Source organism: Pholcus phalangioides, unplaced genomic scaffold (genome assembly GCF_987345545.1).
Source record: "Pholcus phalangioides strain wild (caught in Gottingen) unplaced genomic scaffold, Ppha-v1.0 ptg000017l_1, whole genome shotgun sequence".
Classification (NCBI taxonomy): domain Eukaryota; kingdom Metazoa; phylum Arthropoda; class Arachnida; order Araneae; family Pholcidae; genus Pholcus; species Pholcus phalangioides.
The window spans coordinates 9,611,177-9,626,900 of NW_028301610.1; the positions used below are offsets into that span (position 1 = coordinate 9,611,177).

General features: G+C 33.8%; 1 protein-coding gene across 1 annotated transcript in view; it reads right to left on the bottom strand.

Annotated features, from left to right (window-relative positions):
* Ocrl (Oculocerebrorenal syndrome of Lowe) overlaps window positions 1-12,789 on the bottom strand; it is a 41,229-nt gene extending 28,440 nt beyond the window's left edge. Inside the window, exons 1-6 of the mRNA XM_089247414.1 lie at window positions 12,720-12,789; window positions 9,816-9,891; window positions 8,475-8,554; window positions 5,998-6,098; window positions 5,424-5,447; window positions 3,780-3,893 (exon numbers count right to left, since the gene is read on the bottom strand). Coding sequence (XP_089103540.1) covers window positions 3,780-3,893; window positions 5,424-5,447; window positions 5,998-6,098; window positions 8,475-8,554; window positions 9,816-9,875 — 379 coding nt within the window. The 5' untranslated portion in view covers window positions 9,876-9,891; window positions 12,720-12,789. The remainder of the gene's footprint in view (window positions 1-3,779; window positions 3,894-5,423; window positions 5,448-5,997; window positions 6,099-8,474; window positions 8,555-9,815; window positions 9,892-12,719) is intronic.
* Between the last annotated feature and the right edge of the window lie 2,935 nt (window positions 12,790-15,724).

Here is a 15,724-nt window from a genome sequence, read left to right on the forward strand (position 1 = left end):
AGCAGTTTACGTTAAATATATTGGACAAAGAACTTTTTTTTATGTCAATTTCTATTTATATTCCAGTTTCTGAAAAGTTGCCACTCTTTTTTCAATTTTTCATGAATAGATTTTTAAAATTTGCTCGAACCAATTTTTTATTTGCTAAGGAAATATTCTCCTTCTGGCTGTCTCCAGCCCATTTTTCAAATTTTAAAATAACTTTCTATCCTAAAACATTTTTTTTCAGTAATATACATTTTTAGGATCATTATACTTTCATATTTCATCTTTTTCATAATTTTAAATATTTTATACTAATAATTTATAGCCAAATGAAAATTTCCCCCGGTTTTTTTATCCATTTGTGACATTTGGAAAACATTGGTTCAAATACAAATACAACGCCACAACAGACAAAATGCCCAACGAGGTGGCTGATAAAAAGATGCCCATAAAAATATGGTTGTCATATATTTCAAAAATACAGCAACCCAATTAAAAATGCAATTAACACAAATTATAAACAATATATACACATGATAAAATATTATACAATGCCCATAAAGAATACTTATGGTTGCCTTATTCTAAGAATGGATAGCTTCTCGATTTACCCCAACATGTTTATCGTATTTCTTTTTAAACGTGTCAATTGTGTTACAATTTATTACCTCCGGGGGTAAGCTATTCCATTTATTAACAACCCTATTAGAGAAAAATTCCCTGCGACACCATAGCCAGCCTTGCATTGTCCCTCACCAATCGATACTGGTGTCCCCTTGTAAAAGCAGTCGATTGGCGGTGTACTAAAAGTTCATGGTCCATCCTATCCATCCCATTGAAAATTTTGAACACTTCGATCATATCTCCTCGACACCTGCGTCAATCCTACAATATACCAGTTGCAACCTATCAAATTTTGCACTGAGAAGGTTATATATAAAAATAATGTAGCCATTATACTTAAACCTCCTTTTAAAATCAATTAGAATTGTAGATCAATTCATCAATTAGGTTTATTCAAAAAAGAAATGTCTTTATTAAATGTCCTCCTGGCTACTTTTTTGTGAGAAATATATAAAAATTATTTTTCCTTTGCCTTATGTTTCAGTTCAGAGCCATCTATTTTTTCTGAGAAGCACATGCTTTCAACATGCTTGGTTTTTGATCAGTGTTGCAAAACATGTGAAAATGTCTTTCTCATGACATTAGGTAACCAGAAGAAAGGTTCAGCCATAAGTTGAGGAAAAAAGTTTAAAAAAATCTGAATTTGTGGGTTGCAACATCAAGCTACAATAGTGTTTCATCTAAAGACTTCACTTTGAGAATGCAACTGGTGCTCTCTAGCAAAACAGAGATCAGTTGTCCCCATAAAATTTGTAAAAAAAGAGCGAGAAACAAAAAAGAAAAAAAGGAACAACATCAATTGACAAAAAAGTTATCCAAAGCATGGGTGCTTGTCCAAAATGAAAATGAGTTACCAAAATAGATGGAACATGTTGCGATTATCAAGCATAAATATCAAGTGCTGAAACAGATTTTCTTCGTTGGATTTGCCCATCTCAATGGATCAAATAGATTTAAATCTATTTTTTTCACCATTAATTTTTAACAAACTTTTTTGCTGACTATATTTCACTCATTAGTAGGTAAAGAAGCGTTTCTAAAATTTTTTTTTTATTTTTTGGTTAACTTTTTTTTTTTGGCCACAACAGGCTGAAAAAGGTGACCCAACAAGGTGGCTGAAAAAGGTAATAAGTAGCCAATAACAAATATGGACATCATATATTTCTAAAATACAGCAACCCAATTAAAAGTGCAATTATAAAACTAAAAACTATATATACATATGATAGAATAAAATACAATGCCCATAAAAAATATTTATGGTTGTCTCAGACATGCGAACCTTCAAAAGGTAAAAATCCAGCAATTTACTTGAAAATTAGGAAAGCCTACTTTTCCATATCATACCTTTTATTGCCAAGATAAAAACTTACACACAGACATGCCAACTTTTGGAATCCAGAAATCCGAAGATTCTCCCGAAAGGGGGTAACACAACACCCCTCCCCATACAAAAAATTGATAATTTTAAGAGAAAAAATGTGATCAATTAAGAAAAAGTGCCCCTTCTCCAAGGCAGGTCCTGGGTAGCCCTTGAGCAGAATATATAATCATCGTGGATGCATCAGTCATGGATTATCTTGGGTATACACACTCTCAAAAGCAGTTGTAAATTTTCTTTAAAAGACATTTTATCTGATAAGAGAAAACAAAAATAACTTTTATTTGTAACTTTTAACTTTTGCAGCTGTTGATGAAAAAAGCTCTGGTGGTGTCACATATCACATGGTGTACAATCAATCTCTGTTGTTGTGTTTGCCATGTGGTTATTAATAGAATACAATAATACAAGACCATCCTGATAAATGGTTGCTGATAAATGCAAAGTCATGTTGTTGTCAGTTTGCTTAAATGCAGTCACCAAGACATTTTTTGATGGCTACTCAACAGAAGTGATGTCTTCAACCGAACAGGTAGGTTCCATGAACTATGACTACCCTCTATAAGTGTTTTCCCCAATGGCGACAGTAGTCATTGATGTGCCCGAGCGGCATGGTGGTAAGATGCTCGTGTACCATCGTGAAGGTTGTTGTCTGGGTCCCGGGTTCGAACCCAAGGAAGGATATAGATAAGATATTTTCCCTAACGAACTCAAGGTGACAACCGATAGACAGCGCCTTCACTTCCAACCCATCTCACTAATGGCAGTAAGTTGCAATATAGCGATATGGCCAGAGTTGGTGTTTGGTGGAGTAGTAGTCATTGATGTCACAACATCGTGAAAGCTCAGAGAAAATCTAAAAAATTTTGATCAAAAAAATTTTCTAAATCTAATTTTCTGCTAAAATCCGGAGAAATTTTTAACAAATCCAAAGAGCTGGAGGAAGGGCAAAAAATCCAGAGAGTTGGCAGGTCTGTTGTCTTATCTAAGAATGGATAATATGAATATGTGAACACATTAATAAATTTTTAGCAATCATCCAAGCAATTAAATACTTGAATCGACCGAGAGGTGTGGCCAAAGTATGGTTATTATAAATAATTAGTGTTTTTCTATTTGGCCAGCCACTGGAAATCACTGGCCAGAATTTGATGTGCTGAGTAAGATAGTCTGGTAGACGGCACCTATGGCTTCTAGTTTGCTGTGCAATTCAAAATGTCACAGAAATTCACCTTTGTTACAACAAGTGATGATAATAAAGAATAAATAAATTTAATATCATGCCTTTCTTCTCCCAGTTTTGGCTGAGCAGCTGAGCCCTCCCTGCCATTTTGCGAACTGGCTGGCCAAAGCCCAAAATCACAAAAATATCAGAGATTGATTAATTTATAGCAAAATTGGTCAATGCATGAAATGGCCATCCAATTCACAAACTGGATTATTTCTGGCTTAGGCTATAACATATATATGGAGAATCAGTAGCAGTAGCTAGCTGTAGATGCCGTTGAGACACAGAAAATATGGTCTGCTTTTGATTGTGTCAAGAACACAAAGAGTAAAAGTAAGCATAAATTTTACAGAAAATACAGATTCATATTTAGAATTTTCTAAGGAGATTTTGTGACATATCCTATAACTAGTAGTGCATGCATCACGTTTGGGCAAAACTGATAAGTGGTTGAATCAAAGTGATATTTCTATAATTAAGGCACATCCTATAATTAGTGCAAACAATATGAAATAGTTGACAGCAAGCCTACATATGCACAAAAGATGAAATATAGCTTACATTCACAAGCTCTGGACAGGTCATTGATTACGTTTTTTGCCCTATGGTTGAGAGGTAGTTCAAAAAGGAATTTTTGCTTATTGCTTGTAATCTTCACAAACACATTTTCATCAGCTAAAAAGAAAAAAAATAACTACTAAACAATTTTAGGTTAGAATTTCACATTGATAGAATGAGAAGACATAGTCAATCTAAATACCACTTGTTCTGAAAGTTATCAATTTTTAATAGTTATAAATTCTAAGATTTTACCACATAAGAACCCTTCACCTCTTCAAATTTGAGCCAAAACTGGATATTTAAAAAAAAATTCTGATTGATTTGTATTTATTGTATGTCAAAAATTCCCTTTAAAAAGAAAAAAAAATTTAATTAACTAGAGCCAATATCTTTACTAGGATCATTTGAGTCAGGTACACATATATGTACCTCCAATCTTAACTTTAAAAAAGAACATTAAAACCATTTAAACCCGTTAAAAATGGAGGTCGTGTACCTCTGATCTTAACTCAAAAAAGAACATTAATCCCATTACGGTCCTCCCCTATTACGGGATGTAATATTGCATCCAAATGCCAGAGGAATGAATTCATTCACTATTTCTTCAACCTCTTTTTTCCTCAACGTGAAACTTATTGCAACCCTACGAAACAAAGTTGTGTGTGTGTATTTTTCTTTCCCCCTCCTCTGTTCTCCTCAGTTTTTTCTTCTTACTCGTTCTTCATGGCATTCCCCCCACAATTTACAGTCTTTGTAAAGATGTATGAACAAGTGAGCAGCACTTTTGCCATTCAAAAAGCTTTTTTTTTACCTTTCTATACTCCTGAGTTCAGTGATTCCCCCCCCCCCCACACACACAATGTGTCTTTCTCGGAGCTAATCATTCTATTATATACTGCACATGAAAGTAAGAAAAAGAACAAGTAAAAACCTACAAAACAGGTTTGTGGATGAGGGCGAAAAAGTTGATTTTGGCCCACAGTGATGAGCGATTTTGACAGTGAAAACAATTTTTTCCGTGTTTCCACATTCAGTAGAACCAAAACAGCCTAAACCAGACACGAAGGGGGTTTACGAGCCCTTTCGGAAGACAGATTTCACATAACCCTCATACTTCTCCAATTTTTTTCGAAGTCCAATATTATATACTTATTTGCCCGATCGGCATGCTCTAATATCAGCCTGGATTGCAAGCTTGTGTGTTTTTCTAACCTTCCAGCGTGCGCGCATATGTAGGAGGTACGGGGAAGAAAGGAAAATGTCTATATCGCCTACATACGCAAGTCTGCTGGAAGGTTAATCACCGAGCCTTTTCAAGTCTGAGTTTGTCTTCTCTCGAACTCTCTCACATGCATATACAAATTTATCATTACGGTACAGATCAACACGATTTCATAAAAAATAGTGAATTAAGTAAAATACAGCAAGAAACCCAAAGACCTGCATTTTTTTGGGAAAAAAAAAAGATTATAGGCAATTTGAAGAAAAAATTATTTCTGTATTATCGAGAGTACCTCCCATAGCTCGTAACTGAGTACGCTGTCCGTAAAAAATACAGACAACCCATAGCAGTTGGCAACTCTGTGCTATGCAATACAAAGAAACATATTATAGGATACTTTGAGAAAAATGAAACAAACTTACCAGATGAACCATTATTTGGAGAATCTGAATAAAAGAAAAAACAATAAATGGGTAATAAATAATTTACATTCATAAATTATAAGTTAGAAATAAACTTGAAAATTCTCAATTTAACTTTCAACATTAGCTGTCTTACATATAGTCAAATAATAAAATATATAATAATATAGAAATAATTATGTATCTGTGGTTGTTTCTAATGACAGTTTGTTTAATTGAAATTTTTGTTATTCCAAAACAAACACACCAGCTTACAATTTCTCACATAAAACTTTTATGCCTCATTATTTTTTGAAAACGTACTTTAGTACTTATCAGTTTTGGCATTCATTGCAAGTTTTAGAATGAATTACTGGAATACCACTGTTTTATGCTTGAAATTTTTCACTGAATTTTATTAACACATTTAAAAACCTAACACTCCAACGCTTGTGCTGCCATCTGGTTATCGTAAAGTAGTTATACAGCCTTTATACTTCAAAATACCAGCACTCAACAATGTATATATGAGATGTTACTTTAAAAAGTTAGTAGTACCTCAAAGTACCATCAGTACTGAAATAGTTAAACTCACCTACATCACACTTGAAGCTTTCATTAACCATAAAAACCTTATCTATTGTCAGACTGTCACTGGATATTGCTGGATATTTGGAATTGAGAAGCACAAAAAGCCTGGAAGTTAAAATAATATATATAAGCAAAAATGAAGTCAAAATAATATATATAAGCAAAAATGAAGTCAAAATAATATATATAAGCAAAAATGAAGTCAAAATAATATATATAAGCAAAAATGAAGTCAAAATAATATATATAAGCAAAAATGAAGTCAAAATAACTTAATATACAGCTTGAATGACATATGTATACAACTCTATACAACTAATTTTTTCACCCTATCTATTCATGCGAGTCCTCAAATTTAAAAGACTTTTCTATAAAATTCAGCCTTTAACCCTTTGCATTCCAGAGGTTTTTGATACTGCATAGGTTAATACCTTCTAGTGCCACCCTCACCCCCCCCCCCCCCCACAATCACAGGAAGGTCTCTATGTTTTGGTTTTTTGCATTTTATAAGCTATTGTACTTATAAGTTTATCCAAAAAACACAAAGGCTAACAAATCCAGGGGTCTTCCTGTAATCATAAGAGGTACTTCACTATAACAATGAAGTACCTTTTTTCCTGATGTCTATACCACTTTGATATAGAAGCCCAAAGGATGTTCTGAAAATAACAGTTTTTCTTTATCAATCGTGCAAATCAGTTTATATATATATATAAACTAAACAGGGCTTCAACAAGGTCTTTTCTAAGCCCTTAAAATAAACCTTAATAAAATCCACACTTTAGCAGACATCATTAATGGGTAGCTTATACCACTTAGGGTGGTATTCACTGACATGGTTTAACTAATAGTCACAATTTTTGGACAGGAGATCGACACGGATTGGTTAAAAACCTGAATTGAGCCAATCTGTGTCGATCTCCTATCAAAAAATTATGACTATATATAGTTTAAACCACCCTTTAGAATACTAGAATGCCAAATGATGTGGAAGGTTGAGGTTTCCAAAACCATAACACATATTAGCTTATTTACAGCTCATGATTTAGTCTTTGATTAGTAGTGGCAATGATTTTAGAGACCTGAATAAGAATTCCAATTTTTTTACAGGTAGCTAGACTCAGCTTACACTCAAGATTGTGCAATATTTTATTGCAGTTTGGCTATTAAACAAAATGGCGATCAAGTGTAGATCTTAATTATGTGGCATTAGGACTGTGACATTATTTTACAAATAATACAATTGAACTTAATGTTTTATGCATTTAATGCAATTACCCAGTTTGCCTTTAAAACTACCCTTTTATTTATCATTAAAAAAAAAGTAGGGTCCATGTGAATAGTGTGTGTTTATTGCTATTTGTAATTATTTTGATGTTCAGTAGTAAATTAGTATTTTTAACAGTTTCAAATAAAATAATATTTAAATATTTATGGTGGAGGATAGGTGTCGTAACAGAAGCTAAGAGGATAAATTTGACTTCTGTATTCTTCTACTTATTGTGAAGGTAATAATTTTAATATTCATTACATGCTGAATGCCTTAGATATGTTTGCTACTTTGACAGCTGCTCCACGTCATTTTACTGTTCTATAGTCATACTGGGCTATCTCTGCCCCAATAAATTCCAGCAAAACATTCTCTAATTACTCCTCGGCTTTGATTCCAATATCAACATTAGTGAGAAATAAGCAATTCCTTAAATTTAGCTTTGTATCATTCAACAGCACATTCTCTTTGAATTCCGTCATAGGGGTACTCCATAAAATATGTTTGAAAGTATTTATTCACGACAAAAAAATTATAATTGATTAGCTGATTAATAAAATTCAGTTATATACTTGTTTTGCCCCTGTGAAGTAGTTTACTGCCCACCACTTCTTTGCACTGCACAGAAAGTAGCTTCATGACAACTTCATTAACACTTTTGGAGGGTAGATAGCACAAAATATACAGATGTTAGTAAAGCCTCTAAAGAACAAACACTGGTGAAGCATTTAAAAATATATTAAAGGTGATTTTTTGAGCAAAATATAAAGAATATTGTTTTAGCAGCATCAAAATCTCCTCAAAAAATATAGTTATAGAGGGATTTATCGTAGTAAAAGATATTGTTGCATCAAGAGGAGCTTAACATTATAGGGCCTACTATAGGCAATTCCAAACAATATTTGAAAAAAATACCATTGTAGAGGCATTTATCATTATATCGAGTATCGTTGTAATGAGGTTTCAATGTGTATGATTTTTATCCATTACTCTTTTATTTTATTAAAACATTACTCAGTTTACAAAATCTCAGAGTAATTTTAAAAGTATAAAAAAATTAAGTTTACTCTGAAAGTGTGAGCTCTGTAAAAAATTGGGTATGAAAGTTGGCAGAGAGATTTGACATGCTCTACCAAAGCTTTCTTATTGAATCTCAACATATAAAATGTGTTTAAATTTTTTTTTTTCATTTTGAATTCCTTGTAACTTACCCAAATTCACCGGAATGTTCAACAAGTGCTAACACACAGTTTGACTTCACCCAGTCTTGAACAAGACCAGCATCCACTGCCTGAAATACACAGTGAATGATTAAACTATTAAAAATAACCAATATAAATTGTTACTTGGTTTTTTTTACCTCAAAACGGCCAGAATTTTCATTGCTTAGCACTTAAACTGCTACCATTGCAGGTAGATGATGAGCGTAGTACACTGCTTGATCACTTTTTCATGCTTTATGATACAGGGTGAGAAAATGGAATTTCTCTTTCCCACACATGCAGGAAGGTATATCTCTATTTGTGCAACTTAAGAATTAATGAAATAATTTGAAGTCAATTTTGTTTTTTAATACAATGTTCAATGATATATATAAATATATATTTGGCTCTTTTGACTTACTTATAAGATACTGCTGCATTTATTTAAGCTTTCTCATAGCAATACACCTTTGTATTGAGGGTATAGATAAAAAAATAGAAGCTCATTATAATGGCCCTGTGTCATAACAACCATTACATCACAACGACTGGTGCGTCAAGTCCTAAATATTTAATGTAATGACTATATGTTTCCCTTTCAATATTATGACCACTCGATATAACGTCTGTTTTCAACAGAACAATGGGGATCATTATAAGGAGCCTTCAATGTAATAGGTTTCTGTAAATAGTATCAAAATTGAAATGCTTAGTGGATAAGCTTGAATAAAAAAAATAGTCTATATTGTATTTCCAAAAATCAACACAAAAGAATCTTTCAAATATGGTATTTCTTTTATATGCTGGACAGTTTCAACATCACAGGAAGTTGAAAAGGAACATGAAGTTTTTTGATTTGCAATAATTTATCTAATTAACAATAAAATTTCAATCAAGGAAACTTTCTCATTGATAGCTTATTAATAAATACTGTTAACCAAAGAGCGCACTGCTCTATTAAATTTACATAAGATTCATTAAGATCAACTGATCACTGGCATTTTATGCACAAATCACACTAAGACCTACAGTTAAAAGCTGATTCCAAACAGCTATTTTTCCATTCCACTCTCAGAACTAGAACATAGATCTATCGAACCTGAGGTTAGTATGCTACCCAAGTGACAAAATTATTTTATTTATCAACAAGAAGGATTAAGAATTGAGAAAGCTATAAATAATTTTTCTATAAATAGTGAATAATTTATAGACCTACACTATAATTTTTTTTCACCAAACATACTGTTTTATCAATTTAGAAAAAAATCATAATGAACGGTTTTACGCTCAATTAAAAAATTTACAATACTTTTCAAAGTAAGGGACAAAGGAATGCAAAAAAAAACATACATTGACACACTTATCACCATCTTTAAGTAAATACTGGACAGCTAATATAACTTCCGACATGATTGTTCACATTCCACTGAAAAGTAGAACAGTAAAATTTATAGTAACTAGCACCAAAAGCTGAAATAAACAAAAAATAAAATATACTTTTAAATATGAACTTGTCCTTATAAATGAGTGTTTCCCAAAGTGGGCAATGGAACAAATTGAGGGATGAGCAGATTGAGGATGAGGGGATCGCAATAGAAGCTACTAGTGGTGCTATGGCAGGGTGCAATCGCACCAAATAGTAAAAAAAAAAGTTTTAATACATGCATTTTCAACTATTTAATCAAGCCATTGCTAGAAATTCTATTGATTCATAGATCATGAAAATATGTCTTGTATCTATTAACAGACACAAATATGAGCCACCGCCTTGAATGGGGCTAATATATATTTGACAGGACTCTACGGCTAAGGCTTTCAGCAGGTTATTTTTGTAACCATTTAGTACACGCAAACTTCATTGTATCTATACCAGCTTTAGGCCGGTTATTACAGTATAAAAGTTTGATAAAAATTATTTTATAAAACGTGAAAAATACAACCAATATGTGCATTGGTTACAGTTGAACGAATGTAATCAGTAAGTTTATTGGTTGTATTTTTCAAGTTTTATAAATGAACTAATAGGAAACTTTTATAGTGTAATTAAGGCTTTATAAGCATAGATAAGCAATGCAAAATTCACTGGAAATAGAAAAACTTCTTTTTATATGCGAAAATTCATGATATTTGTGTTTGTTATAAGCAAGTCTGGCAGTATTTATTTTCAAGAAAATTTGTATTACAAATACATCAGATTGATCACTACTACTACTACTACTAAATCACACATGCACTTTATAAACATTCCTCTGAGGAATTTCTAATGAATTGGCGCATGCCCTGTTCCTAACATGAAGATGGTTGTATCTGGGGAATCCCAGTTATGTGCTAAAAAAGTGCTGCCATCTCACTTCCAAATTTAGAAGCAACTACTGTGCTGGCTATTTTGCCTGTTCATTTACACATCAATGTTAACTAATATTTTTCTGATTGCTCTCTGTTCAGACTTTTTTAAATGGAAGATACTCATTTCCATGTCTCGAAGTCTAATCACTTTGATCCCTAGGCTCTAAAGATGGACATTACAGGGTTTATGCAAAACCAGCAATTCTGTCGTCGAACCCTTTGCAATCAAGCACTTTTTAGAGATCTCGCTACTTCTGTCAGAACAGCTTTGTTATAAGGGACTGGTTGGCGATTTTCTGCGACATTTTTTTTCGGCACAACGACTCCATCAAATGTTGCCAAGGCGCTACACATTACGGGCGCCGAAAAAAAAAATCACCAGCATAGAAAATAATGAAAACAATATGAAAAATATCATGAAACACAAGGGAAATGAAAACATAAATAAGATCTGGATTATAAATATGATTTCTGGGTTAATAAATATGATATGAGGCTGTGGGAAGCTATTGACGCTTATGCAAGCATAAACATGTTAAAACAACCATAATTATAATAAATATAATTATAAATTAAAACCTGGACTCTCTTTCCGGGAATCCAGGTTCTTTTAAATAAACAATGGTCGTGCATGTATAAATAAATACATTCTATGTATTGTTAATTAAAACCCAGACTCTCTTTCCAGGAATCCAGGTTCTTTTAAATAAGAAAAATAAATAAAAAGGATACAGGGGCAACCTGTATGTAGAAAAGAATAAATATTGGAAACATATTAAAGGTACAACCTGATTGAAGAGATATCCAATAATTAATCTGACCCACACACTACATTATGTATACGGAAGGATGAGAAAATATTAACTAATCTCCAACGATTTTTCAAATCATTCAAAACGCTGCGACTATAAGATGACGTCATTTGGAAGAAAAAATTGAGAATGAAGACACGTTTGAAAATGGCAGTTGGAAGTTTCAAAAGACGTGCTAGAAACAATATAAAACAACCACCAGCGCCATCTCTCTGTATTTTTTTCACAAAGAACATTCTAGAGAAACGACAACTCAGCAGGCAACAGCAACGCAGAACACCACAGTGCGCCGGCGACGTATCGTCGGAAAAAAGTCGCCAAGTTGGCGTGTCCCTTATACCGAAGCTGTTCCATAGAAACAGGGCAACAATTAGATGCTTGGTCAGCTGGGGCAAGCACGCATTTTAGCCCTCCCCCCCCCCTCATAATGTCGAAGGAGAGGTTAAAAACTGAAATTTGTGCCCCCCTCTAGTCTGAGTCTGGCGCCTGGGGCACCAGACCCCCCTGCACCCCCCTAGTGCAGGCTAAAATGCGTGCTTGCCCCGGCTGACCAAGCATCTAATTGTTGCCCTGTTTCTATATAAACACTGTTCTTCTTTCTTGCTTCATTTTTTTTTCTCATTTCTCATTCTTGCAGCCAAATGATCAAATTAGGCTCCTATCTAGAGAATCAAATCACAATTTAAAGTTCAAAATTCGGTTGAAAATCAATAAAGTAAAAGTGATTCCCTTTTATTTCTCAACCAATTGTGGGACAAGATCAGGAAAAGGATCTATTCTATTTATCAGCACCACACACGTCGTGAGAACTTAATGTCATTGCTTGGGTACAATTTGATGAATTCAAAGATCTCCAAATCGATTAAATTAAATTTTTTTTCAATATTTTAATAGGGAATGAATTGAAAAATAATAATTTATACACATTTTAGTAGAATCAACCATTCACTATTGAACACATTTATACTCATCATTTCCTAGCCTATTCCTCAAATAAATGAAATTGAGCGAATATTCTATGATAAATGAAAGATAATTTTTTGTTAAATTTTTATATTATACTATAATTACATCAAATTAAAAACTGATCTCTTACCTAGAGAGAGTGAGTGAAGTAAAGACACCACGAACCTCAGTGTAAACAGTCCTTGTGGTCTGGGCCTGATATGATGTCAACTAAAATGGGCGTGAAATATATAAAAAATATATATATATGCATATATATTAATTTTTTTGAAAATATGCGTTATTAATATCATTGAAGCATTATTGAATGTAAATTTATGTATGAAATTGTTATTTCCAATTTGTAAAATGTATGTCATTATCAGCGTGATCATATATCCTATGCGGAACTCGTAACCTTCGGTTTACGAACTTAATTTGTTCCAAAAGTCCAATCGTAAACCGAATTGTTCGCAAACAGAAATATTTTTCCCATAGGAATCCATGTAAAATGAATTAATCCACATTCTTGGGAATTCGAAAATTTCTAGGATGAACTTTTACAACAGATCTTGTGCATAACCAATGGTTACCACCTAACCAATACTGAAAAAATTACCATTATTCGAAAAAGATGAAATGCAAACGCAAGGCCGCAACTAGAAGGAGAGCAGGAAATGGGCGTAAATTTTACCCTTCAACATTACAAAGGGATGCCAAAATGTTTGCTTGCACTGGCTGATCCAGCAACTAGTTACGACCTGTGCAAACGGAATGAAAACGATATCATGGTAAAGTCTGATTTCATGAATATGAATTATCTATAATCTCAGTGTCAACGTCCTCAAAATCTCAGTTTGTAACACTATCTGGCCGCAAAATATAATCCAAACCAAATTTATGGTTTTCGATCTGTAAGGCACTCGCTACCAAGCTTTGTAAATAAGAACTATCCAATGTAGGATGATAAAATAATGTTTCCAGAAGTTACTGTTTTTCTATTTTAGATATTAAATGTTCTTTTCTCAAGACCTTTTTAAAGTTTGAAATGACCTGCTGATCCAGATGGATAAGAGGAGCCGTATTTGGTGGCGGGAATTTTACTCTGATGAAATAGAATTCGTCAACCACATTCTGTCGGGAAAAAAATTGTAATCTCGGACTTCTGACATGTTTCCTTCGGGATTTAGGCCGTTTCGCGTGTTCGTAAACCGAATCATTTTCTGTTGTTGGTGAACCGAATTGTTTGCAAACCGAGGAAATACGCAAACCGTATTCTACCACCCATTAACGGACTTTTCCCGTTTGCGGACAAAATTTCCGGTCCAAAGGTTATCCAGTAGGAGGTTCCGCTGTAATTCACAAACAATGCAAAAAAATTGCCAAGTTTAGCTGATCGCCACCAAAACAGTAAAAAATTTGCCATGGCCCTCACATTGGGAGAGACGGAAGAGCAGGATGAATATTATCACTCTTTTGTTTTTACACTATAAATTTACTATAGAAGGGGCCCAGAGACCTGTGCAAAGACGGACAGAGGGCTAGTGCCCCCAACCCGAGACGATCAGAAAGTAGAAATAATTTTTAATGTTCTGTTAAAAATAAATAAAATAGAATGCAATTATTTTATACGCAATCTTAATTAATTTAAGATTAGTCAGGGTCGCAATTATATTTTTTTCGGTGAGCGAAAAGGGGGAGGGAAAGAAAACGTATTTTTGTCGCTCCTTTCACCGTGAAAGTCTATGATTTACAACGATTTTATTTGTTTTCCCTAATATTTGCCACCCATTCAAGATTGCCACTCAGACAACTGCCCCTGTCACCCCCCCCCCTTTTCCCTAGCTCCAGTCCTGCTTCTGCCCCTTCCAAAAGTTAATGATTCGTACGCCACTGGAGGGACCGTCGAAGAGCTGAGCCTAAGAACTCCGGCTGGCCAAACGAAAGACAGCCCAGTCTATATTCCACGGAGGAACCTTGGCTGCAGAGATAATTAGTGTGAAATAAAATATAGCCAGATACCACGATTGCAGCTAGAAGTTTCTTTTGGAGGGGAGGGTTAGAGTTTGCGCTAAAAATTACGCAATGCATGTATAGTTTTACATTGATCAGCACGTTTTATTTTTACCCTGTTTAATTATTCAATTCTGTATATTTACATAATCTTCTGATCTTGAAATGAAGTTAATGAGCTAAATTTGGCACACTCAAATTCATCTGACACCACTGGATGAGTTACACATAGTTCTTCTGTTTCAGAACTTTAATGTTAGATACTAATTTTCCATATTATCCGATTTTTATTTACTCAAATTAGAATTGCTACTTGTTAGATACCACATCAGCTATGATTATAAGTTGATGAAGTAACAAAGAAAAAGCTTTCGAAAAACATGTATACATATCCACAACTTTTTCACAGAAAAAAAATCATAAACAGGTGTTTACCATCTGTTGGCCAGAAAGTAAAAGGCGAAGTGAATGAAATACAGCCACACACACAACACAGGCAGGATGCACAACGGAGCGATTTGAAATCGACACTGGTTCAAGGCCCGATTTCCGCACGAGCAAGTTTGCCTACAAGTTTGCTGCATTTTACTGGTGAGCCGTTGATCCTAGAGGCATACTTCTAATTACAAAAAGTATTCAAATAACGTGCAAACCTCAGATATATACGTAATTCATGTTGCCAGGGGTTGTATAGTCATTAGAATATAAAGATTAACTTTTTATACGGACACCCTGTCCTCAAAAACCTAATTAAAAAGTTGTTCTGGCCAACCACACACACAAAAAAAATATTACACGTTTCCAAGTGCAATATTCGCTAAGATATTTGAATTCAAAATCTGTGAAAAGTTAGGAAGAACAGCGTATAAACGAAGGAAAGAAGCGTTGTCCGTTAGTTTATGCTGTCCTTTCCCAACTTTTCTTCGATTTTTGAATTCAAATATCTTAGTGAATTTTGCACTAGGAAACGAGGAAATTTTTTGGTTGGCCTCAGGAGAGCCAGGGCAACAACTTTCTAACTGAGTGTTTTAGGGCAGGGTGTCCGCATGAAAAATGACTTTTTATAATCATAGTTATACAAACATTTAATTTGCATATGGGCCATTGGCCCGTTACAAAGACTGGCAACACCCAGGGCCACAG